Here is a 27,289-nt window from a genome sequence, read left to right as displayed (position 1 = left end):
CATAGGCTTAGCTGCTGCTATTTCACAGTGTGTTTTCAGTTCACTAAAGTTAATTGAACATTGTGATCACCTAAAAAGTCTTGTTCAGCATTTGGTTTTAATAAAAGACCCATCAATGAGTTGGATGATCAGTTTGTCCCGTTTTAGGCTTGTTTTACGCCAGCAAAAATTAGCATCAGCATTAGCATGATCACTGTTAACCGTAGATTGTAAATGCACAGTGCTAGCAGCTAGCGCTATGGTCAGCTCCACCCTCTCGTCCAAATATGGTCACTTCTGGCTCCAAAAATCAAACATGGTGACGGCCAAATCCAAGATGGCGACGGTCAAATTGCTAAACTCCAGGCTTCAAATCGTCAGTTGGCAAACCAATGGGTGACGTCACGGTGACTAAGTCCATATTTTTTTACAGTCTATGGTTATAACTGCTTTCACTGCGGTGTTTGCCGACAATATGCTCTTGTGAAACCTTTTAAGTGTTGGTGGCTTGGTTGTGTCGAGCGTTTTGTCACACAGTTAAGCTCCACCACATCACACAGTAAAATTGAGATTTTGTTTTAATTTCTGTAGCTTTAAAATTCTTTGAAACTAAAATTATTATTTTCATTGTTGATTAATCTGTTGATTATTTTCTTGATTTAAGTAATTACTCGTTTGGTTCAAAAAATAAATAAAGCCACAAGATGCAACCTAAAATGTCTTTTTTTTTGTCCGGACAGTCCACAACCCAAAGATATTCAGATTTACTGTCCTAAGGGACTAAAGAAACCAGGATATATTCACATTTAAGAGGCTGGAACAAGGGAATGTTAGCATTTCTTCTTAAAAAATTACTCAAAACTATTAATCTATTATCAAAATAGTTGGAGATTCATTTTCTGTGGATCGACTAGTCATTTAATCAACTTTTTTGTTGCAGCTCTAAATAAATAGAGCTGATAAAGGGCTACAGGTTAGACTGAATATAAATGAACTAATACTTTAAAACAGTTGCAGCGTAAACTGTTAAAACTTCAATGTCACCGACCACAGTTTCACTCGAGTCACTGGAGAGAAGAACCTGTTTGACATCCAGTTAATAATACGAGCACATGGACTGTCTGAACGCACAAATCTATTCTGTCCACTTGTCCGTTAGTAAATGATCATTACAAGTGAAAAACAAGTTATCTGCCGTCTGAACACGGCAGGAGGAAAAAATAACTTCTGACTGGTCAGCTGCCATGACAACTGACATACTAAAAACATAGACTGTCACTGCTTTCTTTCCATTTTCAGTCTAAATTTACAGAAAAAATCAAGAGTTTAACATGGTAGCCAGTAATCTGATAAAGCTGCTGGTAGAGAAGACACAGTTATTTCCCAACATCCACTGATTTACTACATTTATCAAACATTGAATCATAAAATCTCATCTTCCTTAAAACAAGTAAAACAAATCTGCTAATAGGATGAAATAGTCAAACGTTTGTTTTTCAGTGCAAATCAACTTGTTTCGTGAATTTTCAGCTTTGTTATGTCTAATTCCTAAAAAAAGATTTTTGAAATTGGGCACAAGTCCATGAAGATTGATGCCAAATAACTTGTTGAGATAGATATTTAGTGCAGTGAGCTGAGTTTCATCTCTGTTGTGAACGGAGAGGTGAAGGCCGGTTTATTGTGTTGTGGTCAGCCAGCATGAGAATAGCAAACAGATGATGAATAGACTGTTTCTGAGTGCTGTACTGTACCTTCTCCTCCAAGTTCAACAAGAAAAACCTTAAAAAAAATAAGATTTCCCACCTACGCTGTCATATTTCTGTCTGTGCACTTAACTTAATATCTTTAAAATAAACAGCTGCAATCTATTTGTTAATGAATAGAGAAAAACAAAAACTATATGACCCAACATGTTCACATAAACCATCTTTATATATGACTGTCAAGTCAAAATAAGGTAAAATATTGTTTTGTAGTATTTCTCCTCCCTGCAGCTGCATTCTGCACACATCTCTAGCAGGCAGGTAATCACTGCTCTGATTGGTTTGAGATACAACAGGCCAACAAGCCTCCCTCCCACTCCACAAATAAGATGATTGATTGGCTCGGGGCAGCTGGCTTTCCCCCCATCATGAACCAATCATAATCAGACTGGCTTGATTTAGAGGTAAAATCTTTTCTAAATGCTGCTTCAAAAGCAAAATAACGTTCTGGCTTTACTTCTGAAGACCAGTGAAGAAGAAAGATTGAGTTTAGAAGCTGAAGACAGAAAGCACAGGTTACACAGAGCTCACTGTTTCTGCAAAACTACTCTCAGAAACACACAGTTGTAGAAATGTTCATGCTTATCTGGAATTTTCTGTTGCAATAAGATTATAGGAGTTTGTTCATTGGTGAATATAATGAACATGTTTTCTATATAGTGTCATAACTTTATTTATACATCATGTAGAGACAAGCTGAGAAAATAACTTTCTCACATATATATGTCTCAGACCATAAAACATTTGATTTAAAACTGAATTATTAATTATTTCAGTGATTTACAGCGGCATCATAGGCTTTCAATGAAAAATGCAAAAAACGGTGTATCATTTAACATATAAATAGACTGTATTATAATTTTATTTTTACATTTTCCTGCTGTATTTTTGTGCCAGAATTGTGAAACAATCTTTTTACAACCTTGAACTGTTCTATGATAATATTTCTGAGTGTTTATGCCTAAAGATCGGTAAATTTGTGCCATTTTTATGTCATCTGCATCATTTTTGTTGTAATTTCGGTTCCTGGCAGCTTTATACTTTGTTAAATTATATGTTTTTTTTAAAAATGTATTTAACCTTCATTTAACCAGGAGAACTCTTTTTTCAAGTGTCCCGACCAAGATAGAGAGCAACAACAATAAATACAAACAATATAAAACAAACAACACAAAATATGTCACTGCAGCTTTAAATCATGAACAAAATCTCCAATCATATAAAATACTACATCCTAAAGACAACTAAAGACTTCTTAAAACCACCCAATAGCTGTCTAGACCCCAATATAAATGAGATAAAATGAATAGAACCAATCAAAACAATTAATCAACAAGATTAACACATGTAGATTCAAAAACACCCAAAAACATCAACAGCCGGATGAGAGAGTTTACAGATTGTGCTGCAATGATTTAAACTCATTTTAAAATATAGATAACATTAAATAAAGTTAGACTAGATAGTTCAGTTTGTGCTGAAAAAAGATTCTAGGGATGTGCAGAGAGCCCAGTATTTGTATCTGTATTTGTTGAGACAGCAAAATTATTTGTATTTGTGTTTGTATTCGAATAAAAGTGGAAACAGTCTGTTTTTATTGAAGAAAGAACACATTTTCCTGCTGGTTTGCTCACTGGTTTAGATCAGGCTGGTCCCTGCAGGGTGGAGGAGGAGGAGGAGGAGGAGGAGGAGGACGAGGAAGCAGAGGGAGATGTTCTTGTGGGACAACGGGCTTCTCATTATCACATCTTTCTCCCTCCTCCTCTTTCTCCCTGTTCATTTACCCCCCCCCCCCCACCTCCAAAACACACATCCCACCTCCCTCCTGCATCCTTCCACCACCTCTCCCCACAGACACCCCACCCTCCTCCCCCCTGAATCCTCCTTCCTTTCCCACAATGCCCCTTTCTCTGCCCTGCTGCCAACGCTGCTGGATAATTAGCCCGCTGCTCCTCAGATTTTTATGTGGTTGTCTGTGCTTATGTCTGCAGCCGTCATAATCCACACTATCATCAACATCACTCTTACTGCAATCATCATCATCACTATAATTATTATCATAATAATAACCATCATTAGTAACATGTTCATCATCACTATTATCTTCGATCTGAAAGGCTCGATTGTGTCCGCTTTGAGAAGAAGCCGTCACCAAAAATGTTTTTATTATATTTTTCTAAACTTTAATGTTTCTGAACTACTTTTGATTCCACCTTCACGACTATGAATAAAACTGGAATACTTACACTCACCGAGCACTTTATTAGGAACACCTGTACACTTGCTTATTCATGCAACTATCCAATAAGCCAATCATGTGACTAAATCATGCAGATACAAGACAGGAGCTTCAGCTAATGTTCACGTCAAACATCAGAATGTGGAATAAATGTGATCTCAGTGACTTTGACTGTAGGATGATTGTCGGTGCCAGACAGGCTGGGTTGAGCCTTTCTGGGATTTTCACACACAACAGTCTCTAGAGTCACAAAACATCCAGTAAGCAGCAGTTCTACGGACAAAGACACCTTGTTGATAAAGAGAGATCAGAGGAGAATGGCCCATAGCAGGCAGGTATTGGCAGGTATTGTTATCAAGTAGTGTTAAACTTACCAAAATATTGCGACAATAGTCAGACTCAGTGTGAGTCCGGGAGCCAGCAAAAGCAGCAGGTCAGCTAACTGTCAATCACAGCTGTCAATCAACATCAAAGCTACTATAAGTCTTATTAAATCTTATTAACGGAGCAATAACTTACAAACTGACCACCAGTACACTTATCAGAGGGCCTGAATTCAGAGATGGAGACCATAATGACCCGTTGAAAACAATTATTGACTTAGTATTTCCAGAGAGAAGTTGGGGCTTTTTGAATTGGAGCCAGCATCTAGCGTCTGTCGTTGGCACTTTAAGGGATTTCCACATTAGCTCCAGGCTCAAGTCGTGGTAGATGCTGCTTGGAATGGCCAGACTGGTTGGGGGCCGGTTGGTTTTTACAACCGCGCTGAGCAGAAAAGCATCTCAGAATGCACAACATGTCGAACCTTGAGTTGGATGGGCCACAACAGTAGAAGATCACGGCAGGTTCCGCTCCTCAGGCTGCATTGGGCACAGCTGAAGACTGGAAAAACGTGGTCTGGTGTGATGAATCTTGATTTCTGCTGAGGCACACAGATGGTAGGGTTAGAATTCGGTGTCAACAGTGTTAATCCATGGACCCAACCAGTCTTGTGTCAACAGTCCAGGCTGGTGGTGGTATAATGGCGAGGGGAATGTTTTCTTGGCACACTTCGGGCCCCTCGATACCAATCGATCGTGGTTTGAATGTCACAGCCCTTTCTGGACACAATTTACCCATCTTCTAATGGCTCCTTCCAGCATGATAATGCACCATATCACAAAGCAAAGGTCTCCAAACTCATTTCACGAGCATGACGGTATACTTCACCAGATCTGAATCCAATAGAGCACCTTTGGGATGTGGTAGAAGAGGGGATTCGCAGCATTAATGTGCAGCCGACAAATCTGCAGAAATTACATGATGCAATCAATTCAACGCGGACCAGAATCTCAAAGGAAACGTTCCCAACATCTCGTGGAATAAATGCCACGAAGAACAGAGGCTGTTTTGAGAGCAAAGGGAGGCCCTACCCAGTATTAGTATGGTGTTCCTAATAAAGCTTGATGAGTGTATGTCTGAGTTCAGTCATGCTTACTGTATTTACGTACCTCCATTGGTTTAAGTTAATCAGAAATACTCTCTACATGGCAGCATCGCCATAATCAGGTTAATATTGTGGTGCATGTAGACAGAGTAGATGGACAGGACATTTGGTCTGGCCTGCTTTTTTCATCTGAAGTGGGATGCTCTCTCCTCTAAATCTGAATCAACCTATTGTACTAACCTGCGGAGTGAGCCGAGGAGCTGGAGTGGGATAAGAGGATGAGAGATGAAAGGAAGGAGGGACTATACGGGCAGACAAAAAAAAGGAGAAAGAGGCCAAGTAGAGATGTGTAGCATCCGGGCAGGAGTGTTTGCACTGTGATATCAAATACAAGGAGGGGGAGAGGAAGAAGAAGACGGGAGAGATACAGTAAGATAGAGTGATAGGGTGCCGCTGTGGAGAGAGTGAGAGAAGCAGGTCACATAGTGAGGAGGGTGGATGGATGGATGGATGGAGGGAAGAGAGAGGAGAGGAGAGGTAGGGGGGGAGTAAGTGTGTTGGTGTGTGTCATGGCCCATTTAGCTGCTGCCTCTCCTGCCTGCTGCTGAATGTGAAGACTGTAGGCAGGATTATCAGGGACTGTTGCTCTCAAAACGGCTTGCAAGAAGCAGCGTGTTGTGTTTTCCTCCTCGAATCACAATCCCTGCTCCCACAGCTCAGACCGACACCAGCACTCAGTAACAAACAACATCCATCGGCTCAACCACTGTGTTGGCAGAGGATAAAAATGATTGTTGCCTTTCCAGAGTGGTAAAATCTTGTGTTTTAGAGCAATATAAAGCGCTATGCAGTGTTTTGATGGCCGTCTCATTGATTTGAATGAACACTGGCAGAACAACGCAGGGTCGCAAGTTGAATGTGGCTCAACTTTTGCTGCAACACAACGTAAGGTAATCCGGCATAAATCTGTTACCCCGGTTGAACTTCCTGCATCGTATTTCATTGTCTCACCGTTACCTTAAACAACATGCCGGCAGCCCTGCTTTAAAACAATGTTAATTAAATCTTTCGTCATGATGACTGTGAGGATGTTACAACCCTTTGTTTTTCTGCTGTGGTTTATATCTCACTGGACTTCCTGCATCATATTTCATCCACTTACCAGTACCTGTACATATAGTACATGCCTACACCAATGCAGTCCTTGACCATTTTGGGTCCAAACATTGGCGATAGAGCCGAAGGGGTCGGTATGTGTCTGACAACGCTCACTTAATCAATACAGTGTTGTTTTGTCTTCAGCTTCATACCTGCTGGTGTAGTTAACAGACTAGTCAGCAGAAACAGAACTAGGAGGAGATGTGAGAGAGTATGGTGGCCAGCAGGGACAAAGCTTGAGTATAATTATATAAAAAGTCAGCGAAACTTGTTTATCCACAGTCGACACTTTTGGCGGGCCCCTGCTTGCATCCTTGCTGTCACGCTGTAGGTTAATGAACTATCAAACAATGGCAGTGTTGTTTGTATGTTACAGGGCAGCTTGACGGATTCGCTTAATGAGAGCCTAAGCCCTGTTTGCTTTGAGGATGACATTTACTGTTTTTAGAGTCTGTCTTTACAAGACAAACGACAGCAGTGGTTATTTGTTAGAATGCTAAGAACAGCAGGATTACACCTTTCTGAAAAGCACTCCAAATAACAACCGTCCATCGTCTCGTCGCGGTGCAAGTAGTGAAATGTTATAATGTGAGAATAGGTAGGAGGTTGAGGCGAGCAAAGTGTCTGACTTTGACACCTGAGACTGTTTATTGTGTCTCATCTCCTTCAATCTTTCCCTGACGTTAACCGTTCAAGTTGCCTAAATGTGGCGACTGATCGGACTGAGTTGGAGTGAGTCTGCATCAATCAGACAGTCAGCAGATAAAGTTATTTAGTCCGTGATATGTCAATATTCTGATCTCACATTTTCAGATCCAGTTGCTGCCGGTCGTTGTCATAAACATTTTTTTTGAACATGTTTGATATTCGCGACTGACAGCTGCAACAGATGTATGTCAATGCGAGGGAGACGCACCGTAAATAAATAGAAAACAAGGGAAATGGCGAGTAAAAAGGTTTGTGGTGTTAGAGAGCACTGGATAACCGATATGGAGGAAAAGCTGGTTGAGCTGTAAAGAGAACAAATGTTTCTACATAGCTGACATAGTTCACTCACCTCTAGTTCCCTTCGTATGCTCCACAGTCCACATTACCCTCATCTTTCTATCCAGGATCTCACCCAAACTCTTCAACTTTTTCTCTTCTATTTATTCTTTCTTCTTTTTTTAGCTGTTTCAGCACAAACTCCACCACATATCAACCATGGATGTATTAGTACAAGCAGCTGGTTGCCTCCATTCGTTCATTTTGGTACAAAAACACGCGATGATCGGTATCGTTCTCACAGGATTTGTGGGCTCATCTCTCACCTGAACTCAAGTCTTTAAAGTGTGTTGTCAGTGTGGTCACTCAGTCAGAAGGTTTGTGTTCCTTCCTGACTGTCCAAGACTGAAAAATCGGCGCTGATTGGTGGAAACAATCTTTATGTGCGGTCTGTCCAGTCTTTGTAGGTTTCAGCTCATCTTTGGATGTGTCCCCAGCAACCAAAAACTCAACCACAGAGATCAGAAAACACTCGTATGAATTGTCTTTGTAACAAACTTAAGTGTGAGGACCTGTTGGTATTTAATTGGGAACAACTGAGGGGGAAATCAGTCTCTTTGTCTCTCTGCATGTTTCTTGTCACTGTAAATCTGCAGCCAGCGTCCCTCCGTGACCACTGAACCACATGCAGGTTTCATATTTTCGTCTACATGGTGCAGTAAGTTTCAGCTGGGAACCTCTAGACGAGCACATGTTTTATTTGCTCTGGCAGATGTCGTCTGGACCCCCCTCCTGTTCAGACAGATTTCTTGGGTCGGGTCACTCACAACCGTTTATCTAATATATGTGGCGGGTTTGATACGATGACTGTGCAGAGGAGCGCTGTTGAGGCATCTTTGTAAACAACCAAGATGGCCGCCGCTGATGTGGAACGATCTGTGGACGGTATATTTTCTCTAAAAGAGGAACACACGGCACTTAAAGCTTTTGTCGATAAGAAAGATTTATGACGTTGTACTTTACACTGTAGTCTCTTTACACTACGTCACATGTTTTGTTGTTTGGTTTCAGGTCTGTACGACTGCGTCCTGAGACATTTTTGGTCCACGCCAGTTGATAACACCCTTTGGAAATTGAAAATGAACTGAGGAGTTCCAGACTAATTCACATTTTATTATTATTATTATTATTATTATTATTATGAAGTCACACTGGAGAAAACTCCTGACTTCATTGTGGTTTTATGCTCTTTATCATGTGTTATTATGTGTTACATGTATTAAATATGAACTCCGGCTGGTCTGATTGTCGGCCCTCTTGTGCTGCTGCCTGTTGTTGTCTGATTGTGTTGTTGTTGCATTATTGTAGAGCTGAGGGCTGTTGTGGTGTCTGTTTCTGGTTTCTCCTTTTTAGTGTGTCTGTGTCGGTCAGCGTTTGTGTGTCCCAGTGTTTGTCACGGTGTGTGTTTGTGTGCCTCTGTGTGCATCCCTCCATCCAAGAGCGACTGTGTGTGTGTGTGTGTGTGTGTGTGTGTGTGTGTGTGTACAGTAAGCGTGTCTGCACATATCTGTGTGTGTGAGTCAGGGTGTGTGTGTGCGTGTTTGCGACCGTAATGCAGGTTGGCTGCTGCTGCTTGCTCGCGGCTCAGGACACACTTTACCCGACTGGAGCTCTGTGTGTATTGGATGAAGAGGGGTGGTGGTGGTGGAGGAGGAGGAGGATGAAGAGCAGGGGTGGTGGTGGGGGGGTGGGGGGGGGGGGGGCAGCAGCGGCTGGCTGGTGGAGGTGGAGGGGAGGATGTGGAGGGGCCAGTTAGCTTTCACTGAATGGACCCCATGTGTATCCTAGCAACAGGCTGGTTTGGAAACGGGATGGAGAGAGGAACAGAGGGAGAGAGCCCACAAAAAAACAGAGGAAATGAGAGAGAGAGAGAGAGAGAGAGAGAGAGAAAGGCTGCTAATAATGTGAGGATGGAGGCAGCAGAGGTGCAGCAGGTCAGAGGAGAGAGATGGAGGGTCAGATAGAAATGTGAGTCTGATGTTGTGCAAATAGAATTGATATGAATGGAGAAAAAAAGACAGAAAAACACCTCTGACTGCCATTAAAATGATACACAAATCATTGAAATACTGCAAAATAAAAGCAATATAAGAACAGTAAATGCAGGAGGTGCAGAAATGTGTCGATTGGTCTAGAAAAACACTTCCTGGTCAGTCAAGAAATCTGTTTTTGCTTCATCTTCTACACACCTGTGTGTTTACAGGTTCAAAACAGGAAATCGACTCCTCTACGCTGTCAGTGAAATATTCACTGCACTGACTGATTTCCTGTAAATGTCAGATTGTCTATAAATGGCCAATATGATTATTGACAGTTAACTTAAAGACTAAGTTATCAAACTTTCACTATTTTTGTGTCACAGAAAGACTTTTTGCTACAATTTTCAACAGCATGCAGAGTGAAATAATCATTTATCAAACATAACAAATATACTTTACTTCTTTATATCAATATCAATATATCAATATAGGTAGGCTATACTGAGTGTTGATAGCTCTGTGCTATCTGTACAAAGTGTCCAGTGTTTCATCTTTTGCTACTTTAATTTGCATGATCAACAATCAATAACCAATCAATAACATGGGCGACTGTTTACACACACTCTTCTTCTTCTTCTTGTATGTTTCCCTGTTCATGAATAATCATATTCAGATTATGTAGAGCTACGTAAACGCTTGCTAGTGTTTGTGATATAGAAGCCTTTTCTGATCAATTTCAAGTATCATCAATGAAAAGAAAGAAAGAAGCCGGTTTGATGTTTTAGAAAAATAAAATGAAAAATGGAATTGGGGGAATACCTCGCTGTGGCACGAGATGTAAAAATGGGTCACGGGTCTGTTGAAGAAGAACCGATATGTTTTAATGAGCCCGACTCCCAGAGAGAGAAGCTCATTGTCTCGTGTAAAAGAGCCTAAAAATAGTTTTCACTGTTTTTTACTGGACAATTTTTTTTGTGTGTGTGTTGTGGCCGCTGCACGAGAGCGGACATGTGAGTACACAGGCTGTAGCCGCATTAGATGCACATGCAGTCCTGTGTGTGTGTGTGTGTGTGTGTTTGTTTGTGTGTTCACTCAAGTGTGTCCATCAGACGGGCAGCTCTGCCCTCGCACCTCTCTCTCTCTCTCTCTCTCTCTCTGACTTTGACCCTTCTGCTCGGCCAGTAGGAAGTGGGGGGTTGTTTTTGTGTGTGTGTGTGTGTGTGTGTGTGTGTGTGTGTGTTCGACGCATGCTGTGCTGTCCTGTCTGCTGTGCCTTAAGGTGTCCCCTGAACTCACACACACACACACACATAAACACCACCCCCCCCCCCCCCCCCCCCGCCCCGTGGCCCACATAGATGTGTGTGTGTGCACATGCTGTCACATAAGCTAGAGTCCCGGGCCGGTGATGTGTCCTACAACCGCAAGGAGGAGAGGTGGGGGGGGTGGGGGGGGTTCAGTGTGTGTCACGTTAGTTTATACAAGTGTGCGTGTGTGTGTAATTGAAGCTATGTATATATTTGTGCAGCCTTTTTTCCTCGCATGTGGAGGTTTCATTGCTTGATATATTGTGTGTGTGTGTGTGTGTGTGTGCTGGTTTTACGTCACAATTGGTCCCAGTATCAGGGGGCAATAAGCATGGGAGCAGACAGTGGAGGACAAACATGTCCTCTTCATATCTCCCCCTGGTTTTTTTGTGTGTTTTTGTGTGTTTCTCTGTGTGTGTTTTTGTGTGTGTGTCCCGGAGCTGTGTTGTACTACCGCGGCCCGGCCCTCCTGTGATGTGCCAGGAAGAGGAAAAGGGCACCGCTGGCCTGGCACGCTGTAAACACACATCATAAAAAAAAAAAAAAAGAGAAGCATGTTTGAGGTCTTGTGTCACAGCGAGGAAACAGAAAACTCTGAAGTGTAATTCACGCGCTCGGAAGTCGACTTCTTACGAAAGATCATGTGACACTATCGTACAGTCATAAAGCAAAAAGAAAGATGTGGACGAGTCATAAAGCGGACGATACTTTTTCATCGAGCCTTGTTTAAGAAAGCGGTGAGTGTTGTCATGGCAACACTCTAAACACTGTAGGACAGTCCTTGACGGTATCTACGGTGCGGGAAAATCCAGTGAATACAGTTTCAGTTATTCACTTTTTTTTTTCTGCTCGCTAAAAAAAAAATCATCATTTCTGTGGGTTCACTTCTTTTTTCCTTCATCTTCATCAACCTCTCCTCCTCCTCTCCTCACCATCAGCAGCCGGCAACCATCCTACTACCTTCTTTCTCCTTCCTTTTTCACACCCCCGCCTCCTCCTCCTCCTCCTCCTCCTCCTCCTCCTCCTCCTCCTCCTCCTCTTCTTTGCCAGGCAGTTGTAATGGCATTGGGGATGTGTGTGTGTGTGTGTGGTGGTGGTGGGGTGGGTTGGAGGGGGGGGGCACATTAGAAACATCCCCTCTGTGATAAGCTGCAGCTGGTTACCATAGCAACGCTTATTACCTGCACCCCGAGACGGGGGGTTGGAGAAAGAGAGAGAGAAAGAAAGACAGAGAGAGAGAGAGAGGTGTAGCGGGTCAAGAGATAGTGTTCTGATTGTGTATGTATGGAAGTGCAAGAGTGCGCGTGTGTGTGCGTGTGTGTGTGTGTGTGTGTGTGTGTGCGTGTGGCAAACAGGCTTTAGTTCATTGAATCTTCATTAGGTGTTGTACAGCTGGTAAAAGCTGCACTGGGAACACCACACAGCCTCAGAATAATGAGGACACACACACACACAATGCCCTCAACCTGCCCCCACATTCACCCCCCCCCCCCCCAACACCCATCCCGTCACACACACACACACACACACCTGTCACCCTGGACTCCCTCACACAGACAGGTAGACAGGCGACCTGCTTCCTGTCTGCTGGATATTTAACACAGTTCACACACATCAGAAACATAACAGAATGTGTCATGTGACGTGGAAATGAAATATTCTCTCAGGCAGCCGTAGACTTTCAGCCTCCTCATAGAGGTTATATCGTGGTCCAAGTCACGCTCTAGCATCAGCTGTGTCTCTCCACGTCCCGTTTCTGGTGATCCACGTGTGTGTGTGTGTGTTCAGACCAAACGTGAAGCAGATTTTCACCTTGTGTGTCTGTACATCAGCTGTAAGCTAGCTGGTAACAGTTTGTGGTTCAGTTCAGCCTCTGACTGAACAGCGCAGCGATAAACGCTAACTTTTCACTCAAGTTGAAACGTTTCCAAATTGCGTAGATGCGTATTTTGCGTCTTTACATTGACTTTGTATGTAATCGTGCCGCGATTTCCTGCTTATTTACTTCTCGTTTGGTCTGAAGCTTCTTGAAGCTTCTTTTTATTTCCAAATTCAACACTTTCTAATTGTTTTTATATGTCTTTTTACTTGTGTTGCTTTTATATTCTGTTTTAATGCCTTTTATGCTCCATGTAAAGCACTTTGAATTGCAGAGAATAAAGCTCCTCTAATCTTTTTTATATTAACAATGGATCAAAACATTACATAAAAGTGTTGATCATACTAAAAAAAACCTGCAGAGAATTATCACCGACTGTGAATCTGCGAAGCCTCTTTTAGTTTTACAGTAGATTCACCGTCGGGCACAGTCTCTCTCATCATCACCTGTTTCCAGCAGCAACAACAAACTCTGACAAATCCACCGTTACACGACCTGCCCGACATCAAACATCAAACATCAAACATCAGACTAAAGCTTGTGAAGAAAGAAGAAAGTGGAACATTTAAGAGCTGAAGGGACAGATATTATTTTTGGAAACCAAAAAGAGCTAAAAGGAGAAAGAATATTGGACTTAACATTCATCAGGTCGACACAAACATGAATCTTTTCAACCTGGATCATATTTTCCCATCATTTTGTGTCTAAGTGACTAAATAGAGTGTTTGTTGTTGCCACTGACAGGCTCAGATTGTTATTATAAGTGTCTGATAACATTATGGAAACCATTGATCCAGTCTGGAGAAGTCTCGTTCTGAAATCTCGCGAGAGTTGAGTGAGAGTTGGAGAGAGAAGAATGCTGGGAGGAGTGTTGTTGTGTTGGTTAATGTCATCTAAAAGATTATCAAAGTCATGGTTGAACATTTGGTTGAATATTTAGCCTCCTTCCTGCAACAACTCAAGTCTCGCGAGATTTCAGAGCGACACTTCTCATCGAGCGAGACTTGGTTAAACGCAATAACAAAGATAACGTAACATAATGTCGTCAGATATTTATAATAACTGCTGTGACAAATTCTATAAGAATACAGCCTCCGTCATTTGTCGGGGGGTCGATTGTTGTATTTTCAGATTCTTGTTACGTTGCATCATATTTATTTTGTAATCCAGGCGTGCGGTGTGCAAACATTAGCGATCAATATACAACTTTATTAAGAAAACAATAAGAGCTAGCGGTCAAAAGTTTCCCCCGTCCAACCACGTCCACCTGTGTCTCATTCACTCTGATCCGTCCACAGGTGATGTCATATCCTGCCCTGCTGCCGCCATATTAACAAGCAGAGACTTTAGAAACTCGTTAGGTAAACAGGTAAACAGACAAACACACACAAATATACTGTACATAAACACAAATGTAGAAAGACACAAAAACACACACCTGCCCTGTGAGGTCACCACTCACCGGTTACCATGGTAGTATAGCAGGTTTCAGCATGCGCTACTAGTTAGCGGCTGGGGAGGAGCTGTGTGTGTGTGTGTGTGTGTGTGTGTGTGTGTGTGTGTGTGTGTGTGTGTTGTTAATTTATTATCCTCTGTTCTCTGAGCATCCATCCATCCATCCGTTCGTCTTCCTCTTCATTTTCTCTCTTCTCTCCGTCGTCTTCTGTCGCTCTTTCTCTCACACACTTTTCCCACCCTTTCCCAGTCTGCTTTCCAGAGGTACACTTCAGCCTTGTGGGAAAAAGGGGAGGTTCCCAGGACCTCCCAGTATTCCCAGCCCTGTGTGCATATGTGTGTGTGTGTGTGTGTGTGTGAGAGAGAGAGAGAGAGAGAGAGAGAGTGCTGTTTCCTCTGGGAAGCTTTGTTAACATACAGTAGATGCAGAAGTCTTTGTCTAATTCACAGCTGCTCTGTTATTGAGGTATAATTATACATCACGTATCTGTTTCACACCATTAACCATCAGAGGAAATAAATAAATATACTGTAGCCGAGATGCTTTTCCTACTTGTGTAAATGTTCTAATTTCATATGTCGCTGTCATATTTGGCAACAATTAGAAATAATTCATGTTTATTAGGCCCACACCGAATATGCAGATTTTTTTTTTTTTTTACAGTTTTCAGCGATGATTCAGAATGAAAATCTGCAGAATTCAGCTTGTAATGTGATAAACAATATTCATTTAAGATAACAAACAATAAGCACATATAATACATTAAACCAACCTAAAATTACCTCGAGCAGGCTGAAAGAAATATTTCATAGATTTTAGTAGAACCGTTGAATCTGAGATTTTATTTCATTACAAACAAAACAAAACAAAGTGTCAACGTTTGTTGGAAAAACTCAACCAGACGACTAAAATGCGAGGTTCAATGTGGAGCAGAGAGAGCAAAAATTAATCTCCTAACAATTAACACTACAACACATAAACAAACAGATACATAAATAAATAACTGGTAATATCTATCTGAAATATCTTTTGAGAAGCTCTAAAAACGGCAAAAAACATGACGCTCAAACATAAAACTTACATAAAGCAGCATCTCTGTTGGTTTAAAATCTGCAGAAAATCTGATCAGTAATCAAGTGGAGGAGATAAACAGTCTTAGGTTAAATAATAATCCTTTCCTGTGAGGACATTCTTCTTCTTCGGTGTCGTTATTTTTCAAACGTCAGTATGAAAACGTTACGAATGTGACAAGCTAAGAGTGAATATCCACATTCCCACCAAAAGCAGCAATATTCCATCATCAATATGCCAGAAAATGCAGCATAATAAATTTATTCCTACAATCATCAAGACTAATGATCACAGTATGTGATGCAACAGAATCATCTGGAGTCGGTTTGTAGCTGTAATAATGTATTTTTAATGTGATCTGCATCCATCAGCTCTCTGATCTCACATGTAGAAGTCACCAAAATTCTTGATTAAATGTATTTTCTCTCAGATTTATATATTTATATATATTTATATATATATTTAGGGAAAGTTTTGTTTTGTATCAGCGACTCTTTGGAAAAATCCATGAAGAGAGTTACAGTAAACTGATTCGTGCAGATGAGTCATAACTTCATAAATGTGCTTTTTGACAGCAGTCAGACAGAGAAGACAGGAGTCAATAACGCAGCTGTGATTCGAAATGATAGTCCTGCTCGTCGTCATGGCGGCGGCGAGAACGTGCTCCTGCGGTCGCCGGTTTCACTCGTCGTGGTCTCGATGATGTGGTGTGAAGACATGAGCTCGACATCGTTACAGATTGAAGCCGCAGCGCCGGACATGATTGACAGCTCTCTCCTCTTTCAGACTCAGACATCAGCGCCCCCCCCCCCCCGCCCCCCCCTCCCCTTCCTACACCTGTCATTAGTTCACATTCTGAAAACATGACGGCTTTTCAGCGGTCAGGTTTCTCTTCAGCTATTCATCAAAAGTTTAAAAAGTTTAAGGGGAAGAAATATGACACACGGCGACAGGAAGTTGTTTGTTTTATATCACATCACAGGCCTTAATGCTTAATTCAGTTCATGTTTGTAAGTTTCATGTATCCGGCTCCAGTTTAAACACCGTTGAGGTCCTAAACTGCCACACAGGTGCAGATTTAACTGAAATATGAGTCGCAGGCGTACAAGAATAACAACAATAATGCCAGTAACGAAGGTGATGTCATTACGATACGTTTGGCTTGAATGAAGCTTCCTCGTCTCTCCGTTGACCTCTGACACTGTTGTTTGTACTGTGAGATATAATCAGATCAGATATGAATCAGATCTACGACCACAAAAAAAATCAGATCTGAGTCACTCGGAGGCAAAAAAATAGGATTTGAGACACTTTAGCGTGTGAACAAAGTCGTAGTTTATTTGGTTGTTTATGAGTTTTAGATGCAACAAGTCATACTCTATATGTTGCTGATATGAATAGATCCTCAGTGGATGTTTTCAACACTTTGTGAGCTCTGTAAGTCTCTGCACATCCTGCAGAGATGCTTGTTTTTTGTTGTTTTTTACTGTTTTGTTGTTGTAGTTTAAAGATAAATTCAGGGTTGTATGTTTTATATCTGTAACACCGAGGCTGCGTTTACATCACAGGCCTTAATGCTCCATTCTGATTTTTGTTTTTAGTCAGATTTGATCTTTTTGTGTTTATATTTGTAAGTTACACGTATCTGCCTCCAGTTTAAACACCGTTGAGGTCCTAAACTGCCACACAGGTGCAGATTTAACTTGAATATGAGTCGCATGCGTACAAGAATAACAACAATAACGCCAGTAACAAAGGTGATGTCGTTACGATAAGTTTGGCTTGAATGAAACTTCCTCATCTCTCCGTTGACCTCCGACACTGTTGTCTGTTCTCCTCTGTGTTTTTTTTTTACTGGATTGTGAGATGTTAAATAAACCCCACATGAATCCCGATCCGACCGTCCTGACAGCGGATATGATCGGATCAGATATGAATCAGATCTACGACCACATACGCAAGCGGTCCAGATCTGATCTGAGTCACTTGGAGGCAAAAAAAAAAGGATTTGAGACACTTCAGTTGTAGTTTAAATTGCTGCTCATGAGTTTTAAGAGTCTCTAGATTCAACAAGTCATATTCTGTATGAAAGATCATCAGTGGATGTTTTCACCACTTTGTGATCTCTGTAAGTCTCTGCACATCCTGCAGAGATGCTTGTTTTCTGCTGTTTCTTACTGTTGTTTTTGTTGTTGTAGTTTAAGGACCTAAAGAAATTCAGGGTTTCTTTGTGACCTGCTGTCAGCAAGTTAATGCAGCAACACTGGCTGTGAATCTTTGTTTCATGTCAGTCCGTCTTTACTTTGAAAAAGAACAAAAGCTGCTAAACTGTTCATGTCTTCTTCAGGTAACCACCTCACCTGAAGAAGACCCAGTGTTGCTGTTACTCTGTCTTTCTACTCTTTTGTTCCCCAGAAACCTGCAGATATTTACGAATGTGTCCTCTGATATTAATTGGGGTAAAAAAAAAAAAGACCATAAGAAATTGAAAGTTTCTCACCCTCTGTTTTCCAGCAGTGTGTGGACGGCGTATCCGGCGGCGATTCGTCCCTGAAGCGTGTGGCGGTGGTGGAGGATTTCTTCGACATCATCTACGCCATGCACGTGGAGATCAGCGCCGACCCGGGCAAAGCACCCAAACACGCCGGCCAGAAGAAGACCTACAAAGCTGTGAGCGTTGTTTAAAAAACGACTTTCTGTCTCGTAAAAAGAGTTTTTACAGCTGAACGATTCGTCTGATGGTTTGTTTTTCATCTTTATTCTTTCACACTCGCTTGCTTTGTCTTTCTCTTTGTCCTTCTTCTTCTTCTTGTGTCTCTTGTTGTTTGTCTCATCGGTCTCTTGTCTCATGTTTTCCTCCCACCTCTAACCTAGAATGTATTGTCTCTTTCACAACTCGTGTCATCTGTTGCCTAACACACACACACACACACACACACACACATTGTCCTCTACTCTCTCTCTGTCTTTCTCTCTCTTCCTCTTCTTCTGGGCTTCATTCCTCTTTTACTGTCTCAAGCCAAAAAAAGAGAGAAACAGAGTCTTTGTCCTCTAACAGTCGGGTCGGTTCAGTTTCAGTTTCAGATCAGAAGAATTTCAGTCAAGAAACAAAACATTTTGTTCCTTTTCTTACCTGCTGGCTGTTACTCTGACAAGTAGTTTTACTTTGTGTGTTTTGTTGCTTTTTTTGTCATAGAAGTCCATATATAGTTATGTTATATGGGCTTTCATTAAAATGTTAGAATAGTAATACCAGAGAGAGCCAGTCTGTGATAATTATACCTTCAGTAAATTAACTCTATAGGTCATTTGACAGTGTGTGAGAGTGGACTATATTCATTATCAGCATCACTTTTATTCAGGAATTTATTTTACATTCCACCTTTCTTTTTCTCTTTATCTCAGTTCCTCTTTGTCTTTTTTCCCTTTTTCTTGTTCTATCGTCTCACTGTCCATGTCGGGACTACATTCATTCCCCCAGACACTTAATGCTGATCTAAATATACTGTAATTCTAACATTAAAGGGCAGGTTCACATTTTTCAAGTCAGTCAGGAGCCCAAAAGAACAGTGAAAGAGGTTTTCCTCGCTGTAATCATTCCTCCTGTTCATACTGGATATTAAAAGATCCTTCAGATGTGCTTTCAATGGAAGTGATGGAGGATAAAATCCACAGTGTGTCCACACAGTCATTTAAAAGTCTCTGTGAAGCTTATATGAGGCTTCAGCAGTCTGAGTTAGTCATATCAAGTGGATATCTGACACATTTACAGTCTTTTTAGCATCAAATTCCCTCTTTGTGTTTCCTCGGACAGTGTTTCCCTGTTGAGCTGCAGGTGGAAGTATAGTAACAAAAAGAAGGACTTTGGCACTAAAAAGACTGTAACGTTGAAAGATATCTACTTGATTTGACTCATTTGGACGCTAAAGCTTCATATTAGCTTCAGATAAACTTTGAAATACATTTTTGCACAGAAGGAGGACACTTACTTCCATTGTAAGGTCATTATGAAGGGATCTTCTAATGGTCAGTATGAACAGGAGGAATGATTACAGCAAGAAAAACATGTTTAATGTTCATTTGGGCTCCTGACTGTTGTTTTAAGACAGAACTAAACTAAGATTCAAATAAGCAGTCGAACCTCTGGAGGTCTGCAGTTAATCTGCTGGTGATTGGAAGCAGATTTCTGGAGTTCAGACAAATACTGAAAATAAATCAACCTGCTCTGATGAAGCTTGTGAAGACCTGCTGCTGCTGCTCTACCGTCTCAGCTGCTGACACTGCCCTCTTTTGGTGAAACGGAGGCAGTGCAGCTTCCTCAGATTCATCTCATAGCAAAGAGAAAAAGCTGAAACACATCTGACAGCAGCTTCTTATCTTTAAATCTGTCTTACATTTCTTGTGCAGTTTTGGTCTGTCAGACTGTCCTCTGTGTCCTTCTACATATATATATATAGCATATTATAGTGTATATATACATTATAGTTGAAACCAGGAGCTAGCTTACCGCGCCACATAGCTTTGGTTCTGAGTGCCACCAAAGGCTATTAGTGACATTTGCCTTTGCTTTACCCCCTCCTTCATACACACACACACACACACATGCACACACACACACACATGCACACACACACACACATGCACACACACACATGCACACACACACATACATACTGCATAGCAACCCCCATCCACCCATGCTGGCTCTTTTCCACCCTTCCTCCCCTCCTCCTCTTCTTCTTCTTCTTCTTCTTTTGTGTCTTTGTGCCTCTCATCCAGAATAAATGTTTGATTTATGCATATGCACATTCAAATGCACCCACGAATTTATACACCTCATATCCTCAGCACCAGTGAGTGCAGTGTAAATAAAGAAAAATACATCTTTTAAAAGCTTTGACACAGTTTGAAACAGTTAATTTTGGTTTATCTTGCTGTTTTAAACGTGTTTCACTGTTGGATTTTTCTGAATAACCGGTGAAATGTGATGACATGACTCAAGTGAGTGTAAACATTTGACTTTTTGGCGTCAATCCTTCAGAATAAAAGTGACTCTCTGGTGAAAAGTCCCTGTGAAACTCAGTGAAAGTCATTCTGGGAAATGTAAGAAATTACCAACAGAAGCAGAAATAATGAAGGCAGGTTGGTCGTAAAAACATGCATTAACAAAACTTCATTAGGTGCTAATTCACAGTTGAAAGATTCTCCCAGATTCTTATATTTCTGCTCTACAGTTTATAAAAGGTTTAGCTGTTAGCTAGTTTTGCATTATAGGAATTTCCATTGTAATCTAATCTTTTACCAGTTTTGTGATATATCTGTCATGTCAGTAATATAAATCCTGCTACATGTTTGTTATGTAAAATGTTTGAGTGTAAAATCCAGTTAAACCTCTAATGAATTAATTGTAATCACACTTGTTAACAAGCTGTTTGATCACGTGCAAACACTTTAATCACTTTCATGATATTAAAGGCAGATTTCAATGATTACAAAATGTGGAAACCAGAACTGTTGCAGGTGAAATAAACATCCAGATACCAGTTTTTATCATCAGTGTTTTCTCAGAAAAAGGACAGTTTGAACGTGGCCTCTATCTGTGTCTCTCTCTCGCTGTGTGTGTCAGATAGCGGAGACGTACGCCTTCCTGCCCAGAGAGGCGGTGACTCGTTTCCTGATGAGCTGTGGAGAGTGTCAGAAGAGGATGCACATCAGCACCACAGGACAGGACTACAAAGGTACAAACACAACGCCGCAGCTAAATTTGTCCAACTCGCTCAGCCTTCTGATCTCAGTTTGAGCCTGTAAAACCTTTTTTTGTACCCTCGGGGCAAAAAAACCCCCAAACTGTCGGAGGGATAATTCAAATTATTTTCATGAGATTTACGCTTGTATTTAATGCAGTTTCACTGTTTCCAGCAATTTAGCACAAACAGGTGACGATATCTTTGATGAGCTTCAACTGTTTTGCCCTTTATGAGCTTGATCACCAATAAATAGTCAGTAAGAATTATAAGTGTACTTATATATATATATATACGTTTACTCCTTCAGAGATGCAGGAGCAGATAAAACCATGTTGGAAATGTAACATTATCTCAGCTCATCGGTAGATGTTTTAATAATAAATTAGATTTATATAACGACTTTCAAAACACCCGAGGACGCTTTACAAGAAAGGAGAAAAAGAAAACTAAACCGAGCTTAAATAATAAACAACTGAGAAGTTAACAGGTTAACTGTGGGCAGACGGGTAGGTTTTGAGGGCTGATTTGAGTCCAGGGTAGGAGTGTTACGTATCTGAGAAGAGAGAGAGTTCCAGAGGGGGGGGGGGGGCTGCCACGCTGAAGGCTCTGTCTCTGGAAATTGCGTCAGCTGGTGCGGGGGACGGAGAGCAGCCCCGAGTCCGAGGACCACCGCAGGCTTCAGGAAGGTGTGTGTTGGTGGAGGAGATATGAAAGGTACTGGGGGGTATTTGACAGGGAGCCAGTGTAGGTGAATGAGAGTGGGGGTACGAACCCTGGCAGCTGGACATACTGGAGCCTGTCCAGGGTTTTACTGGGAACCCCAAACTGGACTCCATCGCAGTAGTCCAGATGATTTGAGATGAAGACATGGATCGAGGTCTCGGCAAACGGTGTTTGGAGGAAACTGAATTTAAAAAGTGCTGTAAGTGCACGTTGGTTTAGTGATGTATCATCTCCACCAGACGGGATTAAAGGTTATTAAGTATGATTTTCTCTCTATTGTAGTTCATTTACTGTTGCTATTTAATTGTCTTTTAATTAAGTTTAATGTGATTGTGTTTCATAAATGTGGGAAAACTTGAGCAGACAAAAGCAGATGAAAAGAGATTAATAAGTTTAAAAATAAAATAATAAAAGCAGAAGAATTGACTGGATATTTTCATCGGCGCTTCTCTTCGTCTCGCTCTTCATTCACTTAATTACAGCTGAATTAAAGTCAACACTCTATATTGGCATGAAATTTATTTCCAGTACTGGCAAAGAAAAAATGTGAATCTTTTCCTCTCCTGTTTTTCTTTTCTCTGCGTCTCCGTTAAAGACTCGAAGGTTCAAAGGAATCCCGCCGTCCCTCACTCCTCCTCTGCTTTTGGCTCCTTCTCTTTGTCATCACTCTCTCTCTCTTCTTCTCTCTCCGCCATGTCTTTCAATTAGAGTCTTTCTCCTCTTCTTTCATCCTTCCTCTTGCTTCCCTCCCTCCTCCTCTTGGCAGAACTGTCAACACTTCCTCCGACTGTAAAGAAAACAAAAAATCAATCAAATTATGAGGTTTTGACCATGAAAACACACCTGGATGAATCTAAAGGAAACGAGTGTTTTTCAGTGTAAAACATCAAATAAACATGTTCTGTATCTGTTTTTAAAGCTAAAATATGCACCTTTTTTCTCCATATGAGATAAAAGGTGTGTTGTTAAACCCGCCTCCTCGCCCTCAGCTACACCTGTCACTCATCATCATCATCGTCATCGGCGTGCTGAACGAGGAAGCAGCTGAAGATGTTGTTTAGCTTCACGGTTTCCTCCGTTCCATCCCAACCTCACCGCTGGTCACTCACACGGCTGAACTTTAGTTTGATGAGGAGAATAAGTTCAACTTATTTTCACTGGTGAAAGTGTAAATAGTGAATCTGAAGCTTTAATGCTGTAGATTTATCTGCTGTCAGGACAAACTTTACACAGTCTACATTTATCATCTGAGAACATAAAGACCTTTTTTACCTTTAAAGATTCAGTGTTTTATTTATAGTCTGTATATCAGCATAAAACCAGATAACAGAAGAAAAACTGATGTGGCAAGTTGAGGAAAGGTCCATCCTTCTCTTCTAGGAAAAATAACTAAATTCATATCTATAAAATCCGACCAATAGGCCTGTTTAAGACAAAAGTTTTGCTGCAAGTTCACAGCAGTTTGTCCCCGTCTGTACTGGCTTCCTAACGCAGTTCCACTGTAAGAAAAGGTCAGAAATAGATTACAGGCAAAAGTCCCACGAGGCTTCAGCTGTCTGATTTACCCAAATCAAGTGAATATCTTCCAAAACTACACTCTTTTTTTTAGTGTGAATTGTCCTTTTTGTGTGTGTGTGTGTGTGTGTTGTGTTGATTCAGCTCAGTCAGACTGCTGAAGCCTCATATTAGGCAAGTTTATTTGTACATCACATTTCAACAACAAGGCAGTTCAAAGTGCTTTACATAGAGCGTAAAAGGCATCTAAACGAAATATAAAAGCAACACAAGTAAAAAGACATATAAAAACAATTAAAATGTGTTAAATTTGGAAATAAAAAGATAAAACAAGAGAATATAAGTTACAGTGCAGTGTAAAATATTAACCCTCGAGTTTGGTTTAATTAAAGGCAGCAAACAGAAACGTCTTCAGCTGTGACCTGCAGTTTTCTGGGAGTTTGTTCAGATATGTGGAGCATAAAAACTGAACGCTGCTTCTCCATGTTTAGTTTTGACCTGATCACAGACCATCTGAGAGGTCTGGATGGTTCATAACGTAGCAGCAGATCAGAAATGTATTTCAGCCCTAAAACCATTCAGTGCTTTATAAACCAACAACAGTATTTTAAAATCAATTCTTCGACAGACAGGAAGCCGATGTAAAGATATGTTACATACACATACGTATCACAGTCACTCACTACAGCACAGTGGTAGGAAATGATCTCTTCAGAGCCGGTATGGAGAGGAGGAACAATTACAGCAACCTAAACCTGTTTCAGTGTCCATGTGAGCATGTGAGGACTGTTTTAAGACCTTCCTCTTTAAAGAGACATCAGATCTAATACTCAGGTTACTTCAGGTTTTCTTCAACAGGAACATTAAATGAATAGAAAGGTGAAATGTAACGATGATGTAAAATATATCAAAATATCTCTATGTTGACATCTATTTTACATTCTTGGTCTTCCTCTCCTCTGCCAACCCCCCCCCCCCCCCCCCCCCCCCCCCCCCCCCCCCCCCCCCCCCCCACCCCCATTATACATTTTCTGCCACTACTGGCACCCTGAAGGCCTCCCTCTCCATGTTTTTCCCTCCCCCCATTCCTCCTCCTCCTCCTCCTCCTCCTCCTCCTGCTGCCCATCCTTCCACCCCCCCCCACCCCTCCAGCTTGTCCATCTCTCTGTTTTCTCTTCTTTATCCTTCCCTCCGAGCTTCCCAGCCCACCCCACCCCACCGCCCCCCTGCACCCCGCTTCCAGCTCTTCCTCTGTTTCTCCCTCCCATCATCATCATCATCATCCCCCTCTACGCTCTGCTCCGAGCTTCCTGTCCCATCTCTATACCCATCCCCTCTATATACCCTCCGTCCATCCCTCCCCCCCCCCCCCCCTCCGTTTTTTTTCTCCTCGTCCCTCATTAAACAGAGGAGTCATTGGAGTGTCCTGTCTCTCTCCTCAATTAGCCTAATTAATGGCTTTTAACAAAGAAAATGGCCCAGGAAACGAGCTCATTTTCCACAGTCGGGGGAGAGAGGGAGATATAGAGAACCGGTGCTGTTGGGGGGGCTGGTGGGGAGGGGAGGAGGAGGAGGAGGGGGGGGGCGGAGGGAGAAAGATGGAAAAAAAGAGGAAATTTGAAATGAAACTACAAAGAGAAACACAAAGAAGATGTGGAAGATCAGGGCCGAGAGGAGTCCTGGAAGGGTTTACGACACAGTAAAAGCATAAATGGCATTTTCCACTTTGATACAGAGGTCAAGGCTTTTTCACACATTCTTAAAAATGTCTTCTTTTTTTTTCTTCCTGTTTGCTTTTAACTTCAACCCCGATCCAGAGAGAAGCCTGGACGCTGCCGATGAGCTCACATAGAGGTGGAAAAAAATATAAAAGCTGTCAATATTTAAAACCGTTTTCTGAGTCGGAGGGAAGATCTTTAAAATTCTCTTTATTTTGTGTGTGTGTGTGAATTTAAAAGTGGATTTTTTAAATATTTTATAACACAGCGTGTTAAAAAAAAAATGCTGAATTACATCATGATTAATGTAAACATGAGGTTTCTATAGGACGTAATAGAAATGATTTAATTAGAAGATGAAATAAGCTGAACAAACACACACACACACACACACACAGTCCTGGAGTGTCAGGGCTGCTATGCTGTGTGTGTGTGTGTGTGTGTGTGTGTGTGTGTGTGTGTGTGTGTTGTGCCATCACTGGATGCCACTCACAGAGACAGAGCTAGCTAATTGCCTACCTACCCTGTGGGGGTTCGGCCTCTCCCCGACATACACACACACACTAACACACACACACACACACACACACACACACACATATATACACACACACATACACATGACCTCAGCCCCCTCTATTGCTATGCTGAAGTGACTCCTACTAAAGTTCAGCTGTGAATTATTAAATGCAATTAATCAGCGTAGACCGGGGCCATGTTTAATTGACACAGACAGCAGGCGCGCTGTGTGTGTGTGTGTGTGTGTGTGTGTGTGTGTGTGTGTGTGTGTGTGTGTGTGTGTGTGTGTGTGTGTGTAAGTTGCACATGCATTTTCTTCTTCTGCTCTTTTGCAGAAAACTGAATGATCATCCGTTTGTAACAAAATTGCTAAACCATCCAACTAAAGCATCTTTATTTACAGTTTAAATTAAAGTATGTAGTAAAGTTTGTGATGCAGAAGAAAGTTAAAGGACGTTTCCACTGAAAAATGTTGACGTCCTCACATTATCAACACCAAATGTGTCTGTATTCAAACCATAGACTGTATAAAAATATGGACGTAGTCACGCGTTGGTTTCTGAAGAGCAGAGTGAGCCGCTCTGGCTGTCGCCATCTCGGCAGTGCGTGACGCTGTCTAACTCCCAGCCAATCAAAAATGGGCAAAGAGGCGGGCCAAATGGCTGAAACAAGCCACCTAGTGGCTGATGGACCTGTCACTCAAAGCAGCCATGTCCTTCATTATGCATAACTTTACGGTTTAATAAAATTTAAACAGGTGAGTTATAAATTCCCCCCTGTACAGTTGTCATGAAAGAGGAAATTAGCTACAGAGACCAAAACCGTTGTTTGTACCAGTAAACATGTTTATTTCTGTTGTAAAGTTGGGCATTTTAACATGGGGGTCTGTGGGGATTGACTCGCTTTTGGAGCCTCGAGTGGTCATTCAAGGAACTGCAGTTTTTGGCACTTCTGCATTGGCTTCATTTTTCAACCCCGGAGGTTGCCGCTTGATTCAAAGCTACATTATGGTGTCAAAAAAAAAAAAAAATCAACCAGAACCAGAAAGTGTCTCAGAGCCTCTCAGTTATGAAGTCGGACTGGACAAAAGCAGGTGCAGGTTCTTTATGTGGAGGTTTTTCTTGATGCACGTGTTTACAGGCTGTACAGATATATTTAACGTGAAATTGAGGAGGTATTTCAGTCATCTCGACCGTGTCTCCTCTCTTTTTTTGATTTTATTCTAATTTTCCAGTGATGAGGAACGGAAGGCAACAGTGATTGACTCATGAACACCTGTGGTTCGTCCTCCTCGATCCACAATATGAATAAACTGCTTTAAACACACATAACAGTTCAATATTCAACATTACATATTACATATCCCCCCCCCCCCCCCCCCCCGAGGACTGGCCAACACACAAAGACACACACAAGCTGTTAAAACAACAACGCAAAAATAAAACAGTTTTACACAATTTAGAAAACATCTTGCGTCCTAACATCCTGTACGATCATCGTCGTGACCCAGCAAGTGTCCGGGAGCCTCACGTTGAAAAACCACATGGCAACTCTGTGTCACATAATCAGTCTGTCATCACAGTCCGTCCCTCTCTGGAGAATACACACACACACACACACACACACACACACACACACACACACACACACACACACACTCTCTCTCTCGGTCGTCCTCGTACGAGACTATCAATCACCGATCAATGATGACGGTCATGTCTATTCTGCTAAGCCGTATCGATCCTTCACCCTGCATTCAAGTCCAT

General features: G+C 41.7%; 1 protein-coding gene across 10 annotated transcripts in view; it reads left to right on the top strand.

Annotated features, from left to right (window-relative positions):
- LOC121895861 (nucleolar protein 4-like) overlaps positions 1-27,289 on the top strand; it is a 193,890-nt gene that overhangs the window by 38,862 nt on the left and 127,739 nt on the right. For 8 of the 10 annotated variants that reach the window (XM_042409366.1, XM_042409362.1, XM_042409363.1 and 5 more), the window contains 2 exons: positions 17,816-17,971; positions 20,928-21,039. In XM_042409366.1, the coding sequence (XP_042265300.1) occupies positions 17,816-17,971; positions 20,928-21,039 (268 nt within the window). The remainder of the gene's footprint in view (positions 1-17,815; positions 17,972-20,927; positions 21,040-27,289) is intronic. The other 2 variants (XM_042409365.1, XM_042409360.1) reach the window with 1 other exon arrangement.

The sequence above is a fragment of the Thunnus maccoyii genome, chromosome 4 (assembly GCF_910596095.1).
Source record: "Thunnus maccoyii chromosome 4, fThuMac1.1, whole genome shotgun sequence".
In the NCBI taxonomy this organism is placed as follows: Eukaryota; Metazoa; Chordata; class Actinopteri; order Scombriformes; family Scombridae; genus Thunnus; species Thunnus maccoyii.
The sequence above is the reverse complement of the archived record's forward strand: the minus strand, read 5'-3'. Positions and strand labels throughout refer to the sequence as shown.